Genomic DNA, 17,500 nt, shown 5'->3' on the forward strand with positions numbered 1-17,500 from the left:
ATAGTTTTAAACCATCTGCAAATTATAGTTTTAAACCATCTTCAAAGGTTAGTTTTAAAGTTTGAAGTTTAAGCTATCTGCAAAGGTTAGTATACAAAAATGTGTATACATTCGCTGTCAGTTAAATAAAATCCTATCCTAGTTTTAAAATATCTGCGAAGGTTGTACAGAGTCAGCTGGACTCTTGTTTATCATTGAAGACTACCGTATTTTCCGCACCATAAGCCGCCCTGGGTTATAAGCCGCGCCTTCAATGAACGGCATATTTCAAAACTTTGTCCACCTATAAGCCGCCCAGTGTTGTAAGCCGCATCTAACTGCGCTAAAGGAATGTCAAAAAAACAGTCAGATAGGTCAGTCAAACTTTAATAATATATTAAAAACCAGCGTGATGTGGGCGCGCATGGAGTCGTATATCAACATGGACGGAGCTGCGTGAAAAAAGCCACCCGGCCTCTTCGCGTAAACTTACCTTAACCACTCGCTCATCTTTTCTTCATCCATCCATCCCTTTGAGTTAGCTTTTATGATGACGCCGGCTGGAAAGGTCTCTTTTGGCAAGGTCTTCCTTTTGAATATCACCATGGGTGGAAGTTTCTGGCCATTAGCATGGCAAGCTAGAACCACAGTGAAGGATGACTTCTCATTCCCTGTGGTGCGAATATTCACCGTACGTGCTCCCGTTGTATCCACAGTGCGGTTCTCAGGAATATCAAAAGTCAGTGGAACCTCGTCCATGTTGATAATGTTCTCTGGCCGGATCTTTTTTTCAGCTATCTTGTTTTTACAATATGCACGGAAAGTAGCCAGCTTTTCTTGAAAGTCTTTAGGCAGTTGCTGTGAAATAGTAATCCGTGTGCGGATGGAGAGATTGCGTCTTTTCATGAACCGGAAACCTGTCGCTTAGTAGGAGCCATTTTGTGGTCTTTACAGATGTAAACACACAAAGGAAATGAAACGTACGGTAATATCCGCGCGCTTCTTCTTCTTCTACGCGGGCGGGTGGTTGCTTACTGTAGAAGAAGAAGCGCTTCCTGTTCTATGGGGGCGGGTGCTTACCTTGGCGGTTGCTTGCGTAGAAGAAGAAGCACTTCCTCTTCTACGGGGAAAAAAGATGGCGGCTGTTTACCGTAGTTGCGAGACCGAAACTTTATGAAAATGAATCGTAATATTAATCCATATATAAAGCGCACCGGGTTAAAAGCCGCACTGTCAGCTTTTGAGTAAATTTGTGGTTTTTAGGTGCGGCTAATAGTGCGGAAAATACGGTATTCAGAAAACATTTTAGTCATATGACCTGATGACGTTTATTAGTTTAGTTTATCAATTTATTTTAAACACAACAAACATCTGTGTGAGAGGACTTTTAAACTATCTGCAAATGTAAGACTGTAACTATTTGCAAAGGTTAGTATAAACAAATTAGCAAATGCTGTCGGATAAATAAAAGTCGATCCTATCCTAGTTTTGAAATATCTGCGAAGGTTGTACAGAGTCAGCTGGACTCTTGTTGTTTATTATTGAAGACTATTTAGAAAACTGTTAAGTCATATGAGCTGATGAAGTTTACTAGTTTAGTTTACCAATTTATTTTAAACACAACAAACCAAAAGTACTCGGCGGCTACACAATCCAAACAAAAAGCACTACCAATACAATATTCTCATCTGCAAAGAACTATAGTATTATTACAAGAAAAATAAAGTAAATTAACATGGTGTGCGTAGGCTACAGTTTACAGATTAAAGAAAAGCAAATATTATGCAAGCGTTGCAGGTCCCAGGTAGCCAGTCAGATAATAATATCCTGTTAAACAGGAGGAAAAAGCACACAGAACGTTTCAGATGTTTACAGGCTGGTCGCTCTCATCAACATTTATTAACAGAAATTACAAATCCACAATTTACTTCATTTCCCATATCTTTTGTCACTTTGTATTATCATGTCAATGTCTTTTACTTTATCTTCACCTCTATTTTCATCAAAACACTCAATAAACTATCATTAAACCGCTACTGTATCACTGGAGTTATAATTACCATAACAATACTGTATGCCTTTCCCATATATATTCACATATCCACATCATCACTCCAAAACATACAATATAGTGCCCAATTAGAGCTTATTTCACTGTCTTGTCTTTCTCAGGAATATTCACCTTTAACTTAATGCACTTTTTTAGCAACATTCATTTAAACACTTTACTTTTCTTCATATTCTTCTTCTTATAATAGCAGCTTTAAGTTACTGTACTTGAAATGTTCATTGACCATTCCTGAGAGCTTAATTTATATAATGTTGCGTCCGACCAGTTCTTCCTCCAAGGGAATCTAAATTACTGGTTAATCCCCAGTTCTTTCGATGACATGTATGCTGAGTAAGAAGGATCACCAGGACAGAATAGGAATATTATCAAATTTCAGGAGATCAGCTTAACCAATGCATTCATATCGGCTACTCTAGTTGATCTAACACTCGAACGGAAGAGCCCACTTCTTGCAAAACGAAGAAAGCCCCCACCTGTCTGAGAAGGAACACGGCTTGACTGTTCCACTACAGATAAGCCGAAAAGGAGTATTTAATCTCAGACAGTGCAAACCTTCAAGGTAACACACAGTTTACTTGCGGACATAAGAGAAGAAATAGAAAAAGTACAAATGGAAAAACACTGGCTGATTCACACATGACTATGAATAAAAATAAATAACTCTTAAACATATATATATATATATGCATTCTTCACAATAACCATGTCTAAACACAACAAAATAGCTTGTAAAACCTCTTTCAGAACACACACATCATACAAGAATACATTCTAAAATCAATAACAAAACGGGAGCTCAAATTTGGGAGTCTGAATTAGGATAAGAAGTTCCTATATAACCATAGCGCACTCACGTTGCCATTTTGTATTGATTACTGCAGCTGTGCACTGGATTCATTCACAAATACAAACTACCACTCGCAAACACTTTAGAGTTAGGCTCCACCATCAGAATGTGTACTTAAACTTATAAAGATCACATGGATATTATTCAGTGAGTTGATTCACCAAAACTAACCTGTTATACAGGAGGAAAAAGCTCTTTCTTACCATGAATTGATTACGTGGACCCCGACTAGTTGAAAAACCTATTGGGGTGTTACCATTTAGTGGTCAATTGTACGGAATATGTACTTCACTGTGCAATGTACTAATAAAAGTTTCAATCAATCAATCAAAAAGCACACAGAACGATTCAGATGTTTACAGGATGGTCGCTCTCATCAGAATGACAAGAAGCTTCCGGTCTGCAGGTAATAGCATTCAATTGGGAAGAAACGCCCTACTGCACCGCACTGAACAATGTGAATACTGATAAATGTGGAATGGCAGCTCCAAAAACTAATTCAAACCACAGAATAAAATAAATAAATCAACACAAAGGGCGTTATAGGTCGGTTGGTAGAGTGACCGTGCCAGCAACTTGAGGGTTCCAGGTTTGATCCCTGCTTCCGCCATCCTAGTCACTGCTGTTGTGTCCTTGGGCAAGACACTTTACCCACCTGCTCCCAGTGCCACCCACACTGCTTTAAATGGAACTTAGATATTGGCTTTCACTATGTAAAGCGCTTTGAGTCACTAGAGAAAAGCGCTATATAAATATAATTCACTTCACAAAAATGTGACACATTATGGGTGGGTCACACAAGGGTTCATTTATTCCAGCAATTAGCTTTACAAGCTAAAACTAATATGCCATAACATGCAAATATGAACATTGCTGTATGTATACTTTTGACCCTCACATTTTCAGTAGAGCCATAATAAATTCATAAAAGAAGCAAACTTCATGAATGTTTTTTGTGACCAACAAGTATGTGCTCCAATCACTACATCACAACAAAATAAGAAATGATTGTAAACTCCAGACAGCCATGACATGATCGACACTTTTCACCACCACTCTACTTTCTTTACACCAGTTCCCCTTCCTTCTGTTTTTTTAAGACAACTTAGTTTGGGAAGGGTTAAAAGTGTGACAGGGGCATGACCAGCATGAGGAGATGCATGATTTCAAACGTGTCGTGTCACATGACACGCACAGCAATCTCTGAAGGGCTTCAACGCTCAACAGTCGGCCATCAAGGGGGTTGAAGCATCCATCCATCCATCCATCCATCTTCTTCCGCTTATCCGAGGTCGGGTCGCGGGGGCAGCAGCCTAAGCAGGGAAGCCCAGACTTCCCTCTCCCCAGCCACTTCGTCCAGCTCTTCCCGGGGGATCCCGAGGCGTTCCCAGGCCAGCCGGAAGACGTAGTCTTCCCAACGTGTCCTGGGTCTTCCCCGTGGCCTCCTACCGGTCGGACGTGCCCTAAACACCTCCCGAGGGAGGCGATCGGGTGGCATCCTGACCAGATGCCCGAACCACCTCATCTGGCTCCTCTCCATGTGGAGGAGCAGCGGCTTTACTTTGAGCTCCTCCCGGATGGCAGAGCTTCTCACCCTATCTCTAAGGGAGAGCCCTGCCACCCGGCGGAGGAAACTCATTTCGGCCGCTTGTACCTGTGATCTTGTCCTTTCGGTCATAACCCAAAGCTCATGACCATAGGTGAGGATGGGAACGTAGATCGACCGCTAAATTGAGAGCTTTGCCTTCCGGCTCAGCTCCTTCTTCACCACAACGGATCGATACAGCGTCCGCATTACTGAAGATGCCGCACCGATCCGCCTGTCGATCTCACGATCCACTCTTCCCTCACTCGTGAACAAGACTCCGAAGTACTTGAACTCCTCCACTTGGGGCAGGGTCTCCTCCCCAACCCGAAGATGGCATTCCACCCTTTTCCGGGCGAGAACCATGGACTCGGACTTGGAGGTGCTGATTCTCATCCCAGTCGCTTCACACTCGGCTGCGAACCGATCCAGCGAGAGCTGAAGATCCTGGCCAGATGAAGCCATCAGGACCACATCATCTGCAAAAAGCAGAGACCTAATCCTGCAGCCACCAAACCAGATCCCCTCAACGCCTTGACTGCGCCTAGAAATTCTGTCCATAAAAGTTCAGAACAGAATGGGTGACAAAGGGCAGCCTTGGCGGAGTCCAACCCTCACTGGAAACGTGTCCGACTTACTGCCGGCAATGCGGACCAAGCTCTGACACTGATCATACAGGGAGCGGACCGCCACAATCAGACAGTCCGATACCCCATACTCTCTGAGCACTCCCCACAGGACTTCCCGAGGGACACGGTCGAATGCCTTCTCCAAGTCCACAAAACACATGTAGACTGGTTGGGCAAACTCCCATGCACCCTCAAGGACCCTGCCGAGAGTATAGAGCTGGTCCACAGTTCCACGACCAGGACGAAAACCACACTGTTCCTCCTGAATCCGAGGTTGGACTATCCGGCGTAGCCTCCTCTCCAGTACACCTGAATAGACCTTACCGGGAAGGCTGAGGAGTGTGATCTCGATAGTTAGAACACACCCTCCGGTTCCCCTTCTTAAAGAGAGGAACCACCACCCCGGTCTGCCAATCCAGAGGTACCGCCCCCGATGTCCACGCGATGCTGCAGAGTCTTGTCAACCAAGACAGCCCCACAGCATCCAGAGCCTTAAGGAACTCCGGGCGGATCTCATCCACCCCCGGGGCCTTGTTGAAGCAGCAAACCATTAATTAGCCACACCCACCGAGCACACGCGGGCATGGGCATACATCCCCATGCACACACAAACACACCCCCACCACTAACCAGACCGGTTTGACGGGGTCTGCTCCACTCTTTTGAGGGTCTGGTGTTTCAAGTGGGGCAGCAATGCCACATCAGTTCCATCTCCCCGCTCGTTCTCACATTCCATGTTCTCGCCCGGCCGACAAGCTGTAAAACCTTCAATAACACGAGACAGCCACCACAGCGCTGTGCCGCTCTCTTGTCTGCTACAACGCTTACACAACCAGCAAACATTGTTGTTACTTTTTCAACTTAACTGCAAAGCTGAATGATTCAGGAAAACCGCATATCTGTCCACAACAAGGGTGTTCAAAGTGCGCCGGGGGGCTATTTGCGGCCCGCAGCTAATGTTTTTACTGTATTAGTCACACTGTTTTATAAGCTGCAGGGTGCAAAGTGTGGGAAAAATGTACGGTATTCATTAGGGGTGCTACGGTACACAATAATTTTGGTTCGGTACTGTCGAAGGCAGATATTTACATATATCCGAATTTAAGTTGTACTTCTTTCATTTCTTAGTCATATTTGAAAACAGCTCGTGTTTTCCATTTCTTCTCTTGATGCTCTGTCAGCAAGTATACTGTGTGTGTTAACCTTGAGTTCTTTGGAATGTGTTTTGACTAGCATTTGTTTTGTCTAAAGAGATGGGACAAGAGAGAGGGTGGTGGGATCGGGAAGACAGACCATTTTGGGAGGCGCAATAGAATGTTCTAGGGTTTGACTGGTCTCAATCAATGTATATTGGCAAAGCTTTGAGAATATACAACAAAATACCTATTCTGTCTCTGGTGGTTTTTCAACTCAGCTTTAAGTGTCGGAAAGAACTTGGGAGCGAATTGTGACTTGAATTCCCTGGGAGGAACAACTGGTCCAAAACGCAACAGTACGTACCTCGGTTTAGAGGTCACGGTTCGGTTCATTTACGGTACAGTAAGAAAACAACAAAATATAATTTTTTTGGTTATTTATTTACCAAATGTGTAAACAATGGCATAACATACATATACACAAAGGGTCCATTGCCAGGGTTAATGTGGTCAACATACCGTATTTTTCGGAGTATAAGTCGCACCGGAGTATAAGTCGCACCTGCCGAAAATGCATAATAAAAAAGGAAAAAAACATATATGAAAAAAACTGCGACTTATAGTCCGAAAAATACGGTATATCAAATAAAAACTAAATAAGAAAAGGCTCAGAATGGTTTCTTAACAAAACCTTTCTACATATAAAGTGCTTTTTTTCATTGATTGATTGAGACTTGTATTAGTAGATTGCACAGTACAGTACATATTCCGTACAATAGACCACTAAATGGTAACACCCCAATAAGGGTTTCCACTTGTTTAAGTCCACGTTAATCAACATTGATCTGCCTCAACTTGTTGCTCAGATTAAATAAAATGACAAAACTTTTCTTCTCCATACAAAAAGTGCAACATTAAACAGTTTCAAGTCAACTCAGCCTCAGATTAACTTTTCTTCCCCCCCCCCCAGCCTGGCTAATTTGGCAGTAAGAGGATATATGGGCTTATTGTTCTTCCACCATAGAAGTGGCTCAAAATCTAGTTTTTAATGCAATATGGTCTTAGTTCTGCTGCTATAAAAACATTTGTTATTGCTTTAGCCCTGCCTGACTCGCCGAGGAGAGGCTGCTTGAATGTGGTGGTGACGCTTCAAATGGGTTAGCATGTTTGACGTGTTGTCAGAAGCAGCTGCTGAACAAACCTCCGCCCTCCATTGTTGTATCGCACAGCCAAAGTGTTCCCAAACGGGAGATCTTAACGAGGCAGGAGGGTCTTCCAGCTCTGGCTTTTTACATGTTGTCCTAGTCCGGTCGTTGCTAGCATGCCGTGTGTTGTGCCTCAGTGTGCATTGTTTACACAACATACTTAATATGTCCGTGTGGAAACTCCTTCGGTACACCTTTCGAACGGAACGGAACCCATATAAGCCCACATAAGGGCAAGGAAAAACTCACCCCAGTGGGACGTCGATGTGAATGACTATGAGAAACCTTAGAGAGGACCGCATATGTGGGTAACCCCCCCCCCCTCTAGGGGAGACCGAATGCAATGGATGTCGAGTGGGTCTGACATAATATTGTGAGAGTCCAGTCCATAGTGGATCCAACATAATAGTAAGAGTCCAGTCCATAGTGGATCCAACATAATAGTAAGAGTCCAGTCCAAAGTGGGGCCAGCAGGACACCGTCCCGAGCGGAGACGGGTCAGCAGCGCAGAGATGTTCCCAGCCGATGCACAGGCGAGCGGTCCACCCTGGGTCCCGACTCTGGACAGCCAGCACTTCATCCATGGCCACCGGACCTGTGCCCCCCCGCCCTTCCACAAGGAAGAGGGGAGCAGAGGAGAAAAGAAAAGAAACGGCAGATCAACTGGTCTAAAAGGGGGGGTCTATTTAAAGGCTAGAGTATACAAATGAGTTTTAAGATGGGACTTAAATGCTTCTACTGAGGTAGCATCTCTAATTGTTACCGGGAGGGCATTCCATAGTACCGGAGCCCCAATAGAAAACGCTCTATAGCCCGCAGACTTTTTTTGGGCTCTGGGAATCACTAATAAGCCGGAGTTCTTTGAACGCAGATTTCTTGCCGGGACATATGGTACAATGCAATCGACAAGATAGGACGGAGCTAGACCGTGTAGTATTTTATACGTAAGTAGTAAAACCTTAAAGTCACATCTTAAGTGCACAGGAAGCCAGTGCAGGTGAGCCAGTATAGGTATATATATATGTATATATGTATATAAAGGTATATACAGTATAGGCGTAATATGATCAAACTTTCTTGTTCTTGTCAAAAGTCTAGCAGCCGCATTTTGTACCAATTGTAGTCTTTTAATGCTAGACATAGGGAGACCCCAAAATAATACGTTACAGTAGTCGAGACGAGACGTAACGAACGCATGAATAATGATCTCAGCGTCGCTAGTGGACAAAATAGAACGAATTTTAGCGATATTACGGAGATGAAAGAAGGCCGTTTTAGTAACACTCTTAATGTGTGACTCAAGAGGAGAGAGTTGGGTGGAAGATAATAGCCAGATTCTTTACTGATTGGCCTTGTGTAATTGTTTGGTTGTCAAATGTTAAGGTGGTATTATTAAATAAATGTCGGTGTTTAGCAGGACCGATAATCAGCATTTCCGTTTTCTTGGCGTTGAGTTGCAAGAAGTTAGCGGACATCCATTGTTTGATTTCATTAAGACACGCCTCCAGCTGACTACAATCTGGCGTGTTGGTCAGCTTTAGGGGCATGTAGAGTTGGGTGTCATCAGCATAACAGTGAAAGCTAACACCGTATTTGCGTATGATGTCACCTAGCGGGCAGCATGTAAATACTAAAGAGTGCAGGGCCAAGAACCGAACCCTGAGGAACTCCGCACGTTACCTTAACATAGTCCGAGGTCACATTATTATGGGAGACGCACTGCATCCTGTCAGTAAGATAAGAGTTAAACCACGACAAAGCTAAGTCTGACATACCAATACGTGTTTTGATACGCTCTAATAAAATATTATGATCGACGGTATCGAAAGCAGCGCTAAGATCAAGAAGCAGCAACATAGATGACGCATCAGAATCCATCGTTCGCAGTAGATCATTAGTCATTTTTGCGAGGGTTGTCTCCTCCTTTTCAATCCTGTTTGCCCTGAAACCGGATTGAAAAGGTTCACAGAGATTGTTAGACACTAAGTGTTCATTTAGCTGCTGTGCGACAATTTTTTCGAGGATTTTCGAAATAAAGGGAAGGTGGGACACCGGTCGGTAGTTTACCATGAGGTCAGGATTGAGGTTAGGTCCTTTGAGCAGAGGATGAATAACCGCTTTCTTGAATGCTAGGGGAACAGTGCCGGAGGAAAGTGATAAGTTTATAATATTTAGCACTGATGGACCTAGTAATACAAAAAGCTCCTTGATAAGTTTCCCAGGAAGTGGGTCAAGTAAACATGTTGTTTGTTTTATCCCACTTACACGCCGTAATAGTTCCTCTAATGTTATTTCATCAAAAAGAGAGAGACTATTTTGTATTGCAGTATCCGTCGTAGATACAGTTGTATCTGTGTTCATAGAACCCAGTTGTAGCTGGGATGCGTTGTCTTTCATCTCCTTTCTAATGAGTTCAATTTTCTTATTAAAGAAATTCATAAAGTCATCTGCCGAGTGGGTGGAGCTATTGGGAGGACTCCCTTGTTGGGTTAGCGATGCTACTGTACTAAACAAAAATTTAGGGTCGTTTTTGTTGAGGTGGATGAGATTTGAGTAATATTTAGCTTTAGCTAAGGTAAGCATGCGTTTATACGATATTAAACTATCACTCCATGCTTGATGGAAAACCTCAAGCTTGGTCGCGCGCCCATTTGCGTTCCAACTTTCTACATGATAATTTATGAGCTCTGGTTTCCTCTGTAAACCATGGGGTGCGCCTTTTAGGGGCCCTTTTTTGTTTTAGCGGTGCTATACTATCAATGGTTTTGCGCAGGGCATTGTCAAAGTTGTTAGTGAGGTTATCAATAGAGCCGACATAATTTGGGAATGGTGCCATTACCGAAGGCAGTAGGTCAGCAAGAGTCATCGTTGTGGCGGCATTAATGTTGCGGCTGCTATAGCAGTTATTATTATTATTAGTTTGTTGACAATGAGTCAGAACTTCGAATTTTATAAGGTAATGATCGGACATTACTTTAGTATACGGGAGTACCATAACTTTGGAGGTGGTGACACCCCTGACCAGCACTAGATCTATCGTATTGCCGTTGCGATGCGTAGGTTCATTTATTATTTGTGTAAGACCACAGCTATCAATTATAGTCTGGAGCGCCACGCACTGAGGGTCCGATGGGTTATTCATATGGATATTAAAGTCCCCCATTATGATTATATTGTCTGCGTGCGTCACTAGATCAGCAACGAACTCTGAGAATTCATTAATAAAATTGTTTGTAAGTTATCACAAAAGAAACGTATTACATTATGTTCCTGATAAGAAGATGAATGTTGTCTTTCGAGGCCTAACAAGAGGAAGAAGGCTCGTGAAACGCCACTGTGATTTCAACACGGACAGATGGCAGGATCTGCTCAACTTCCAGAGGAACTCTCTTTGAAGTGTTAAACGAACTCTCTCTGAAGTATTTCACAAACTCTCTTCCAACTATTTGGTAACCGAGGTCAACGCTATTTACGACCCGCTGCCCTCTTGAAGTTGCTGTGGTCAGGAGACGGGAGGGGTTATCTATTGTCCTCCAACACCTGCCCCAGCTGGATCCAGGAAGAGCCCAAGCCCGAGAAATCCTCTTCTTGGTCTTCAAAGCGACCGAAAACAATGACTGTTTTACATACTTCCCATTCCTGCTGTGACATGTGTTGGTGCGTGAACATTGAACATCTGAATAAAAGAGGAGACGAAAACCTTCTTCTTCAGAGCGTGGTGCAGGACTGTACAGAGAGTGCAGTGGCCATGTCTCTCCTCAATATTGAGTCCAAATTGAATTCGGTCTCTGTTTGATTCCTTGCCTTTTGTCTTGTTTAATAGATGTCCTCAGTGTTTGAACGTGACAGTGGTGGTGACGCTTCAAATGGGTTAGCATGTTTGACGTGTTGTCAGAAGCAGCTGCTGAACAAACCTCCTTCCTCCATTGTTGTATCGCACAGCCAAAGTGTTCCCAAACGGGAGATGTTAACGAGGCAGGAGGGTCTTCCAGCTCTGGCTTTTTACATGTTGTCCTAGTCCGGTCGTTGCTAGCATGCCGTGTGTTGTGCCTCAGTGTGCATTGTTTACACAATATGTCCGTGTGGAAACTCCTTCGGTACACCTCCGAACTGAACCGAATCCTCCGTACCGAAATGGTTCAATACAAATACACGTACCGTTACGCCCCTAGTATTCATACTTGGAGCCAACATAAGACTTCATGTTCTAATCTTGTGTCCTTCAGATGGCCGTAAAGAACATCTCCCCCCCTCTGAGTGGCCGAAGTGCCACTCCGGGGAGGAGCAGGAGGAGCCAGAGCCCCCTCACATCGATGACACCGTGAAACAGGAGGTGAGGACCAAAGCTGACGGAGACCAAATAGAAAACCTCCTACCTCCAATATCAGATTGTGACTCTTCTGACGCCGATGAAGACTCCAAAGCTGAAGCGACGTGTCAACCTGACGACACGCGCTCGAAGTGCTCTCACTGTGGTGAAACCCTCAGAAGCCATCTTCTCCTGGAGGAACACATGAAGCGTCACATGGCCGACAAGTCCGTGCAGTGCGCCAAGGAGGAGAACCTCTTCAAACAGGAGGTCCAGACCAAAGCTAATGGAGACCAAATAGAAAACCTCCTACCTCCACTGTCAGATTGTGACGGCATGTCGTCCAACGTTTCAAGTTCCGACTCTGACGACGAAGACCCCGGAGCCGACGCCGGGGGCCCCGCTGACAACGCGCCCTTGGTGTGCGCTCACTCCGGCAAAGCCTTCGAGAGCAAGAGTCTCCTGAACGAGCACATGAAGTGTCACGCGGCGGTCAAAACCGTCAAATGCACCGTCTGCGGGAAACGCTTAGGTCACGGCCATTTTGCCCGACACCTCAGGCTGCACACAGGAGAGAAACCGTTCGAATGCTCCGTCTGCGGCGAGTGGTTCGCGCGGGGGGACGCGATGACTCGGCACATGAAGAAACACGCCAAAGGGAAGCCGTATCGCTGCGCGGTCTGCAGCGCCGAGTTTTCTAACCGCGGCGGGCTGTTTCGCCACAAGCAGAAGCACAAGGACGTGAAACTGTTCTTCTGCTCCGTGTGCAAGACGTCCCTTCCCGACCGCACCAGCTTGATCGAACACACCAGAATGCACGTTCATGAGGGTCTTTAGACCATGGCGTGCACAAAAGAGAGGGATGACAAGTCGACTACTTTTGAAGTCTACACACTTTCCACATTGTTTGAAGAACGTAAACTCTTGACTCATCCGAAAACAATTCTCCGTTTACATGTCGGGACTTGAACATGAACCGAGTATGAGTGATGTTGTTATTGCGAGGGCTAACGCAGACGGACTATTTATAGCAGCGCCGCTTTCCACATCAACTGGTGAGCTGCTTCCTTGCTCGGAGATCACAAACCATGCCTCTCACCTGGATAGTAGAAGGCTGAGGACGCATTCTGACAAGTTTGTACACTTTGACAGACAATTTAGACCCAGAAAAAGGACACAATAAGACGCTCGGTTCCACCCTCCTTTGCGAGGATTATGAGTCATTCTTCATCCAAACGGGAGTATAACAAGATTCTGAATCCTAACCACAGCAGACCTCGCACAGTCAGCGATGTTTTACCGTATTTTTCGGAGTATAAGTCGCCCCGGAGTATAAGTCGCACCGGCCGGAAATGCATAATAAAGAAGGATAAAAACATATATACAGGTAAAAGCCAGTAAATGAGAATATTTTGAAAAACTTGATTTATTTCAGTAATTGCATTCAAAAGGTGTAACTTGTACATTATATTTATTCATTGCACACAGACTGATGCATTCAAATGTTTATTTCATTTAATTTTGATGATTTGAAGTGGCAACAAATGAAAATCCAAAATTCCGTGTGTCACAAAATTAGAATATTACTTAAGGCTAATACAAAAAAGGGATTTTGAGAAATGTTGGCCAACTGAAAAGTATGAAAATGAAAAATATGAGCATGTACAATACTCAATACTTGGTTGGAGCTCCTTTTGCCTCAATTACTGCGTTAATGCGGCGTGGCATGGAGTCGATGAGTTTCTGGCACTGCTCAGGTGTTATGAGAGCCCAGGTTGCTCTGATAGTGGCCTTCAACTCTTCTGCGTTTTTGGGTCTGGCATTCTGCATCTTCCTTTTCACAATACCCCACAGATTTTCTATGGGGCTAAGGTCAGGGGAGTTGGCGGGCCAATTCAGAACAGAAATACCATGGTCCGTAAACCAGGCACGGGTAGATTTTGCGCTGTGTGCAGGCGCCAAGTCCTGTTGGAACTTGAAATCTCCATCTCCATAGAGCAGGTCAGCAGCAGGAAGCATGAAGTGCTCTAAAACTTGCTGGTAGACGGCTGCGTTGACCCTGGATCTCAGGAAACAGAGTGGACCGACACCAGCAGATGACATGGCACCCCAAACCATCACCCAACCATGCAAATTTTGCATTTCCTTTGGAAATCGAGGTCCCAGAGTCTGGAGGAAGACAGGAGAGGCACAGGATCCACGTTGCCTGAAGTCTAGTGTAAAGTTTCCACCATCAGTGATGGTTTGGGGTGCCATGTCATCCGCTGGTGTCGGTCCACTCTGTTTCCTGAGATCCAGGGTCAACGCAGCCGTCTACCAGCAAGTTTTAGAGCACTTCATGCTTCTTGCTGCTGACCTGCTCTATGGAGATGGAGATTTCAAGTTCCAACAGGACTTGGCGCCTGCACACAGCGCAAAATCTACCCGTGCCTGGTTTACGGACCATGGTATTTCTGTTCTAAAGTGGCCCGCCAACTCCCCTGACCTTAGCCCCATAGAAAATCTGTGGGGTATTGTGAAAAGGAAGATGCAGAATGCCAGACCCAAAAACGCAGAAGAGTTGAAGGCCACTATCAGAGCAACCTGGGCTCTCATAACACCTGAGCAGTGCCAGAAACTCATGGACTCCATGCCACGCCGCATTAACGCAGTAATTGAGGCAAAAGGAGCTCCAACCAAGTATTGAGTATTGTACATGCTCATATTTTTCATTTTCATACTTTCCAGTTGGCCAACATTTCTAAAAATCCCTTTTTTGTATTAGCCTTAAGTAATATTCTAATTTTGTGACACGCGGAATTTTGGATTTTCATTTGTTGCCACTTCAAATCATCAAAATTAAATGAAATAAACATTTGAATGCATCAGTCTGTGTGCAATGAATAAATATAATGTACAAGTTACACCTTTTGAATGCAATTACTGAAATAAATCAAGTTTTTCAAAATATTCTCATTTACTGGCTTTTACCTGTAAGTCGCACTGGAGTATAAGTTGCATTTTTTGGGGGGAAATGTATTTGATAAAAGCCAACAGCAAGAATAGACATTTGAAAGGTAATTTAAAATAAATGAAGAATAGTGAACAACAGGCTGAATAAGTGTACGTTATATGAGGCATAAATAACCAACTGGTATGTTAACGTAACACATTCAAATAACTATAACATATAGAACATGCTATACGTTTACCAAACAATCTAATCGCTAAATCCCATGAAATCTTATACGTCTAGTCGCTTACGTGAATGAGATCAATTATATTATAATGTGTTAATCATTTCACACATAATTCGCTCCTGAGTATAAGTCGCACCCCCGGCCAAACTATGAAAAAAACTGCGACTTATAGTCCGAAGAATCCGGTCGGTAAACATGACATGTTACAAATGTGCCTGTTACTACAGTACATATATACTTAGTGTATATAAAACCTTAATGGAGATGTTTGGATGCTTTTTGGGGGCTTTTATAAGCGGAGACAACCTTCTGATGGCATTTATTTAATATTTAAAATGTTTTCCAGCACAAACAAAAGTGTTTTTGTCTACCTGATGATTGTGAACGCTATACAAAGTTCCTCAAAAAAGTGTACTTCCCCTTTAAGGTTGTTTGGATAAAAAAAAAAAAAGGAAGTTCTGATTCCAGTTTGTCGGGCAGCTCGTCTCATTTCATTTTGTTTGGATTTCAAGTTGTGTTGTATTCAGTTCTAGTATTCAGTTCTAGTATTCAGTTCTAGTATTGTTGCACATCTTACTGGAGCCATGTTGACTATGTGCCTTCAAGTGTTACAAATAAATGTTACGTTGTGAAAACTTGTTATTTGAAAAGTGTAATGTCTACTAATTAAAGATGACCTTTTGGGTCGATCTCCTGTTTTTATATGCTGTCATTAGTTTTGCATTTTGAAAATTCAGAGTTCAAGCGCAAAGACCGATAAACGCAGATTTACCACTGGTGTGTATTTCCGGTCTTGTCACCCCCTCCCGGGCAGAAGGGCGACACGGCGGATCATAACAGTACCCCCCCCTTAAGGGACAGATTCCAGATGTCCCCTGGAAAAACTAAAACCCACCAACTACACAACAGTTCAAGAGTCAAGGGAGGGCGGAGGGAGGTCTTGGCGGAGGGTTGCCAGGCCACGTGTCCCCGAATCCACCGGGGACGAGTCAGGTGGTGGCGGCGAATGGAACGCCGCTGCCGCAGGCGAGGTGGACGACCACGGAAAGGCCACATTCGTGGCTGACGAGGTGGGCGGGAGTGACGCCAGAACTTCAGCAGTCTTTGAGTCTTACGCCCAATTCGTGGGCGTACAAGAATTAACCCCTGAGAGGGCTGCATGCCGGTGTCTGATGGCTGTTTGCACAGCTGGCCAGCCCGAGGTCGTGGAGGCAACAACGCTGGCGACGAGGAGGGTGGCGGCGCCGTGGGAAGGCCCGCCGGAGACGAGAAAGGAGCAGACGTCGGCGTGGAAGCGGCAGGCATCGTCATCGAGGTAGGCGAGGCCGCAGGAGGAGTCGACGTCGCCGCCGTAGAAGCAGGAGGAGCAGACGTCGCCGCCGTAGAAGCAGGAGGAGCAGACGTCGCCGCCGTAGAAGCAGGAGGAGCAGACGTCGCCGCCGTGGAAGCAGGAGGAGCAGACGTCGCCGCCGTGGAAGCAGGAGGAGCAGACGTCGCCGCCGTGGAAGCAGGAGGAGCAGACGTCGCCGCCGTGGAAGCAGGAGGAGCAGACGTCGCCGCCGTGGAAGCAGGAGGAGCAGACGTCGCCGCCGTGGAAGCAGGAGGAGCAGACGTCGTCGCCGTGGAAGCAGGAGGAGCAGACGTCGCCGCCGTGGAAGCAGGAGGAGCAGACGTCGTCGCCGTGGAAGCAGGAGCAGTCGTCGCCGTGGAAGCAGGAGCAGTCGTCGCCGTGGGAGCGGGTACCGGGTACAGAGTCTATTTTTGCAAAGAAACTTTTGGATTCATCTATTTTTTGATGCAAAATTTGTGCAAAATTATACAATTTTTGTATTGAAGTTAATTAATAAACTCATTATGTTTTGCTTATGGTGAAGGTTTATATTCACCTTGGAGAAAGTGAACCACCGAGTTGAAGTAAAGAGTGCTATTTCAGTTTGAGCACATAAAATAAGGCCCCATAGTTTGACATTCGCAGGTGGACTTCTCGTAGGAAAGAGGACCTAATTTGGACTTCGGAATGCAAAAGTGATAGCCCTATCCTTGAGAAGAGACTACATGTTTAGCTCAACGCCAACATTTAAATTACGACCTGCATCTGTTGTTTTTCCAGACACTTGCACACAAACATCTCCTTTTTATGGTCAGGTGTGCTGTCCTGACTTAGCACACACCCACAGACAGGAGGTGGGAATATAAAAACCGATGGTTTGACTTCTCCAAGTCAGGAGTGCCTCATTTTTTCACAGAAAAAAATACATGTACGGCATGCAATTGCATATATGTTTACACAATATTATCTAATAATGTAACTAATATTGTATTATGTTACGTTTTTTTTTTCTTAAAATTAAAAAAAATACGTAAACATCTACTTGATTTATATAGGAGTCTCATATTTTTTCACGTAAATAATGTAATGTTAGTTACATATGTATGAATTTAGGTTGGGAAGTAGTAGTAATCTGTAATAGTAGCATACTTGCCAACCTTGAGACCTCCGATTTCGGGAGGTGGGGGGTAGGGGCGTGGTCGGGGGTGGGCAGGGCGTGGTTGGTGGCGT

At 44.6% G+C, this 17,500-nt stretch overlaps 1 protein-coding gene across 1 annotated transcript in view; it reads left to right on the plus strand.

Annotated features, from left to right (window-relative positions):
• LOC133608244 (uncharacterized) overlaps positions 1-13,153 on the plus strand; it is a 15,133-nt gene extending 1,980 nt beyond the window's left edge. The window contains exon 2 of the mRNA XM_061963449.1: positions 11,679-13,153. Within this exon, the coding sequence (XP_061819433.1) occupies positions 11,679-12,598 (920 nt within the window). The 3' untranslated portion in view covers positions 12,599-13,153. The remainder of the gene's footprint in view (positions 1-11,678) is intronic.
• Positions 13,154-17,500: the final 4,347 nt, after the last annotated feature.

The sequence above is a fragment of the Nerophis lumbriciformis genome, linkage group LG06 (genome assembly GCF_033978685.3).
Source record: "Nerophis lumbriciformis linkage group LG06, RoL_Nlum_v2.1, whole genome shotgun sequence".
In the NCBI taxonomy this organism is placed as follows: domain Eukaryota; kingdom Metazoa; phylum Chordata; class Actinopteri; order Syngnathiformes; family Syngnathidae; genus Nerophis; species Nerophis lumbriciformis.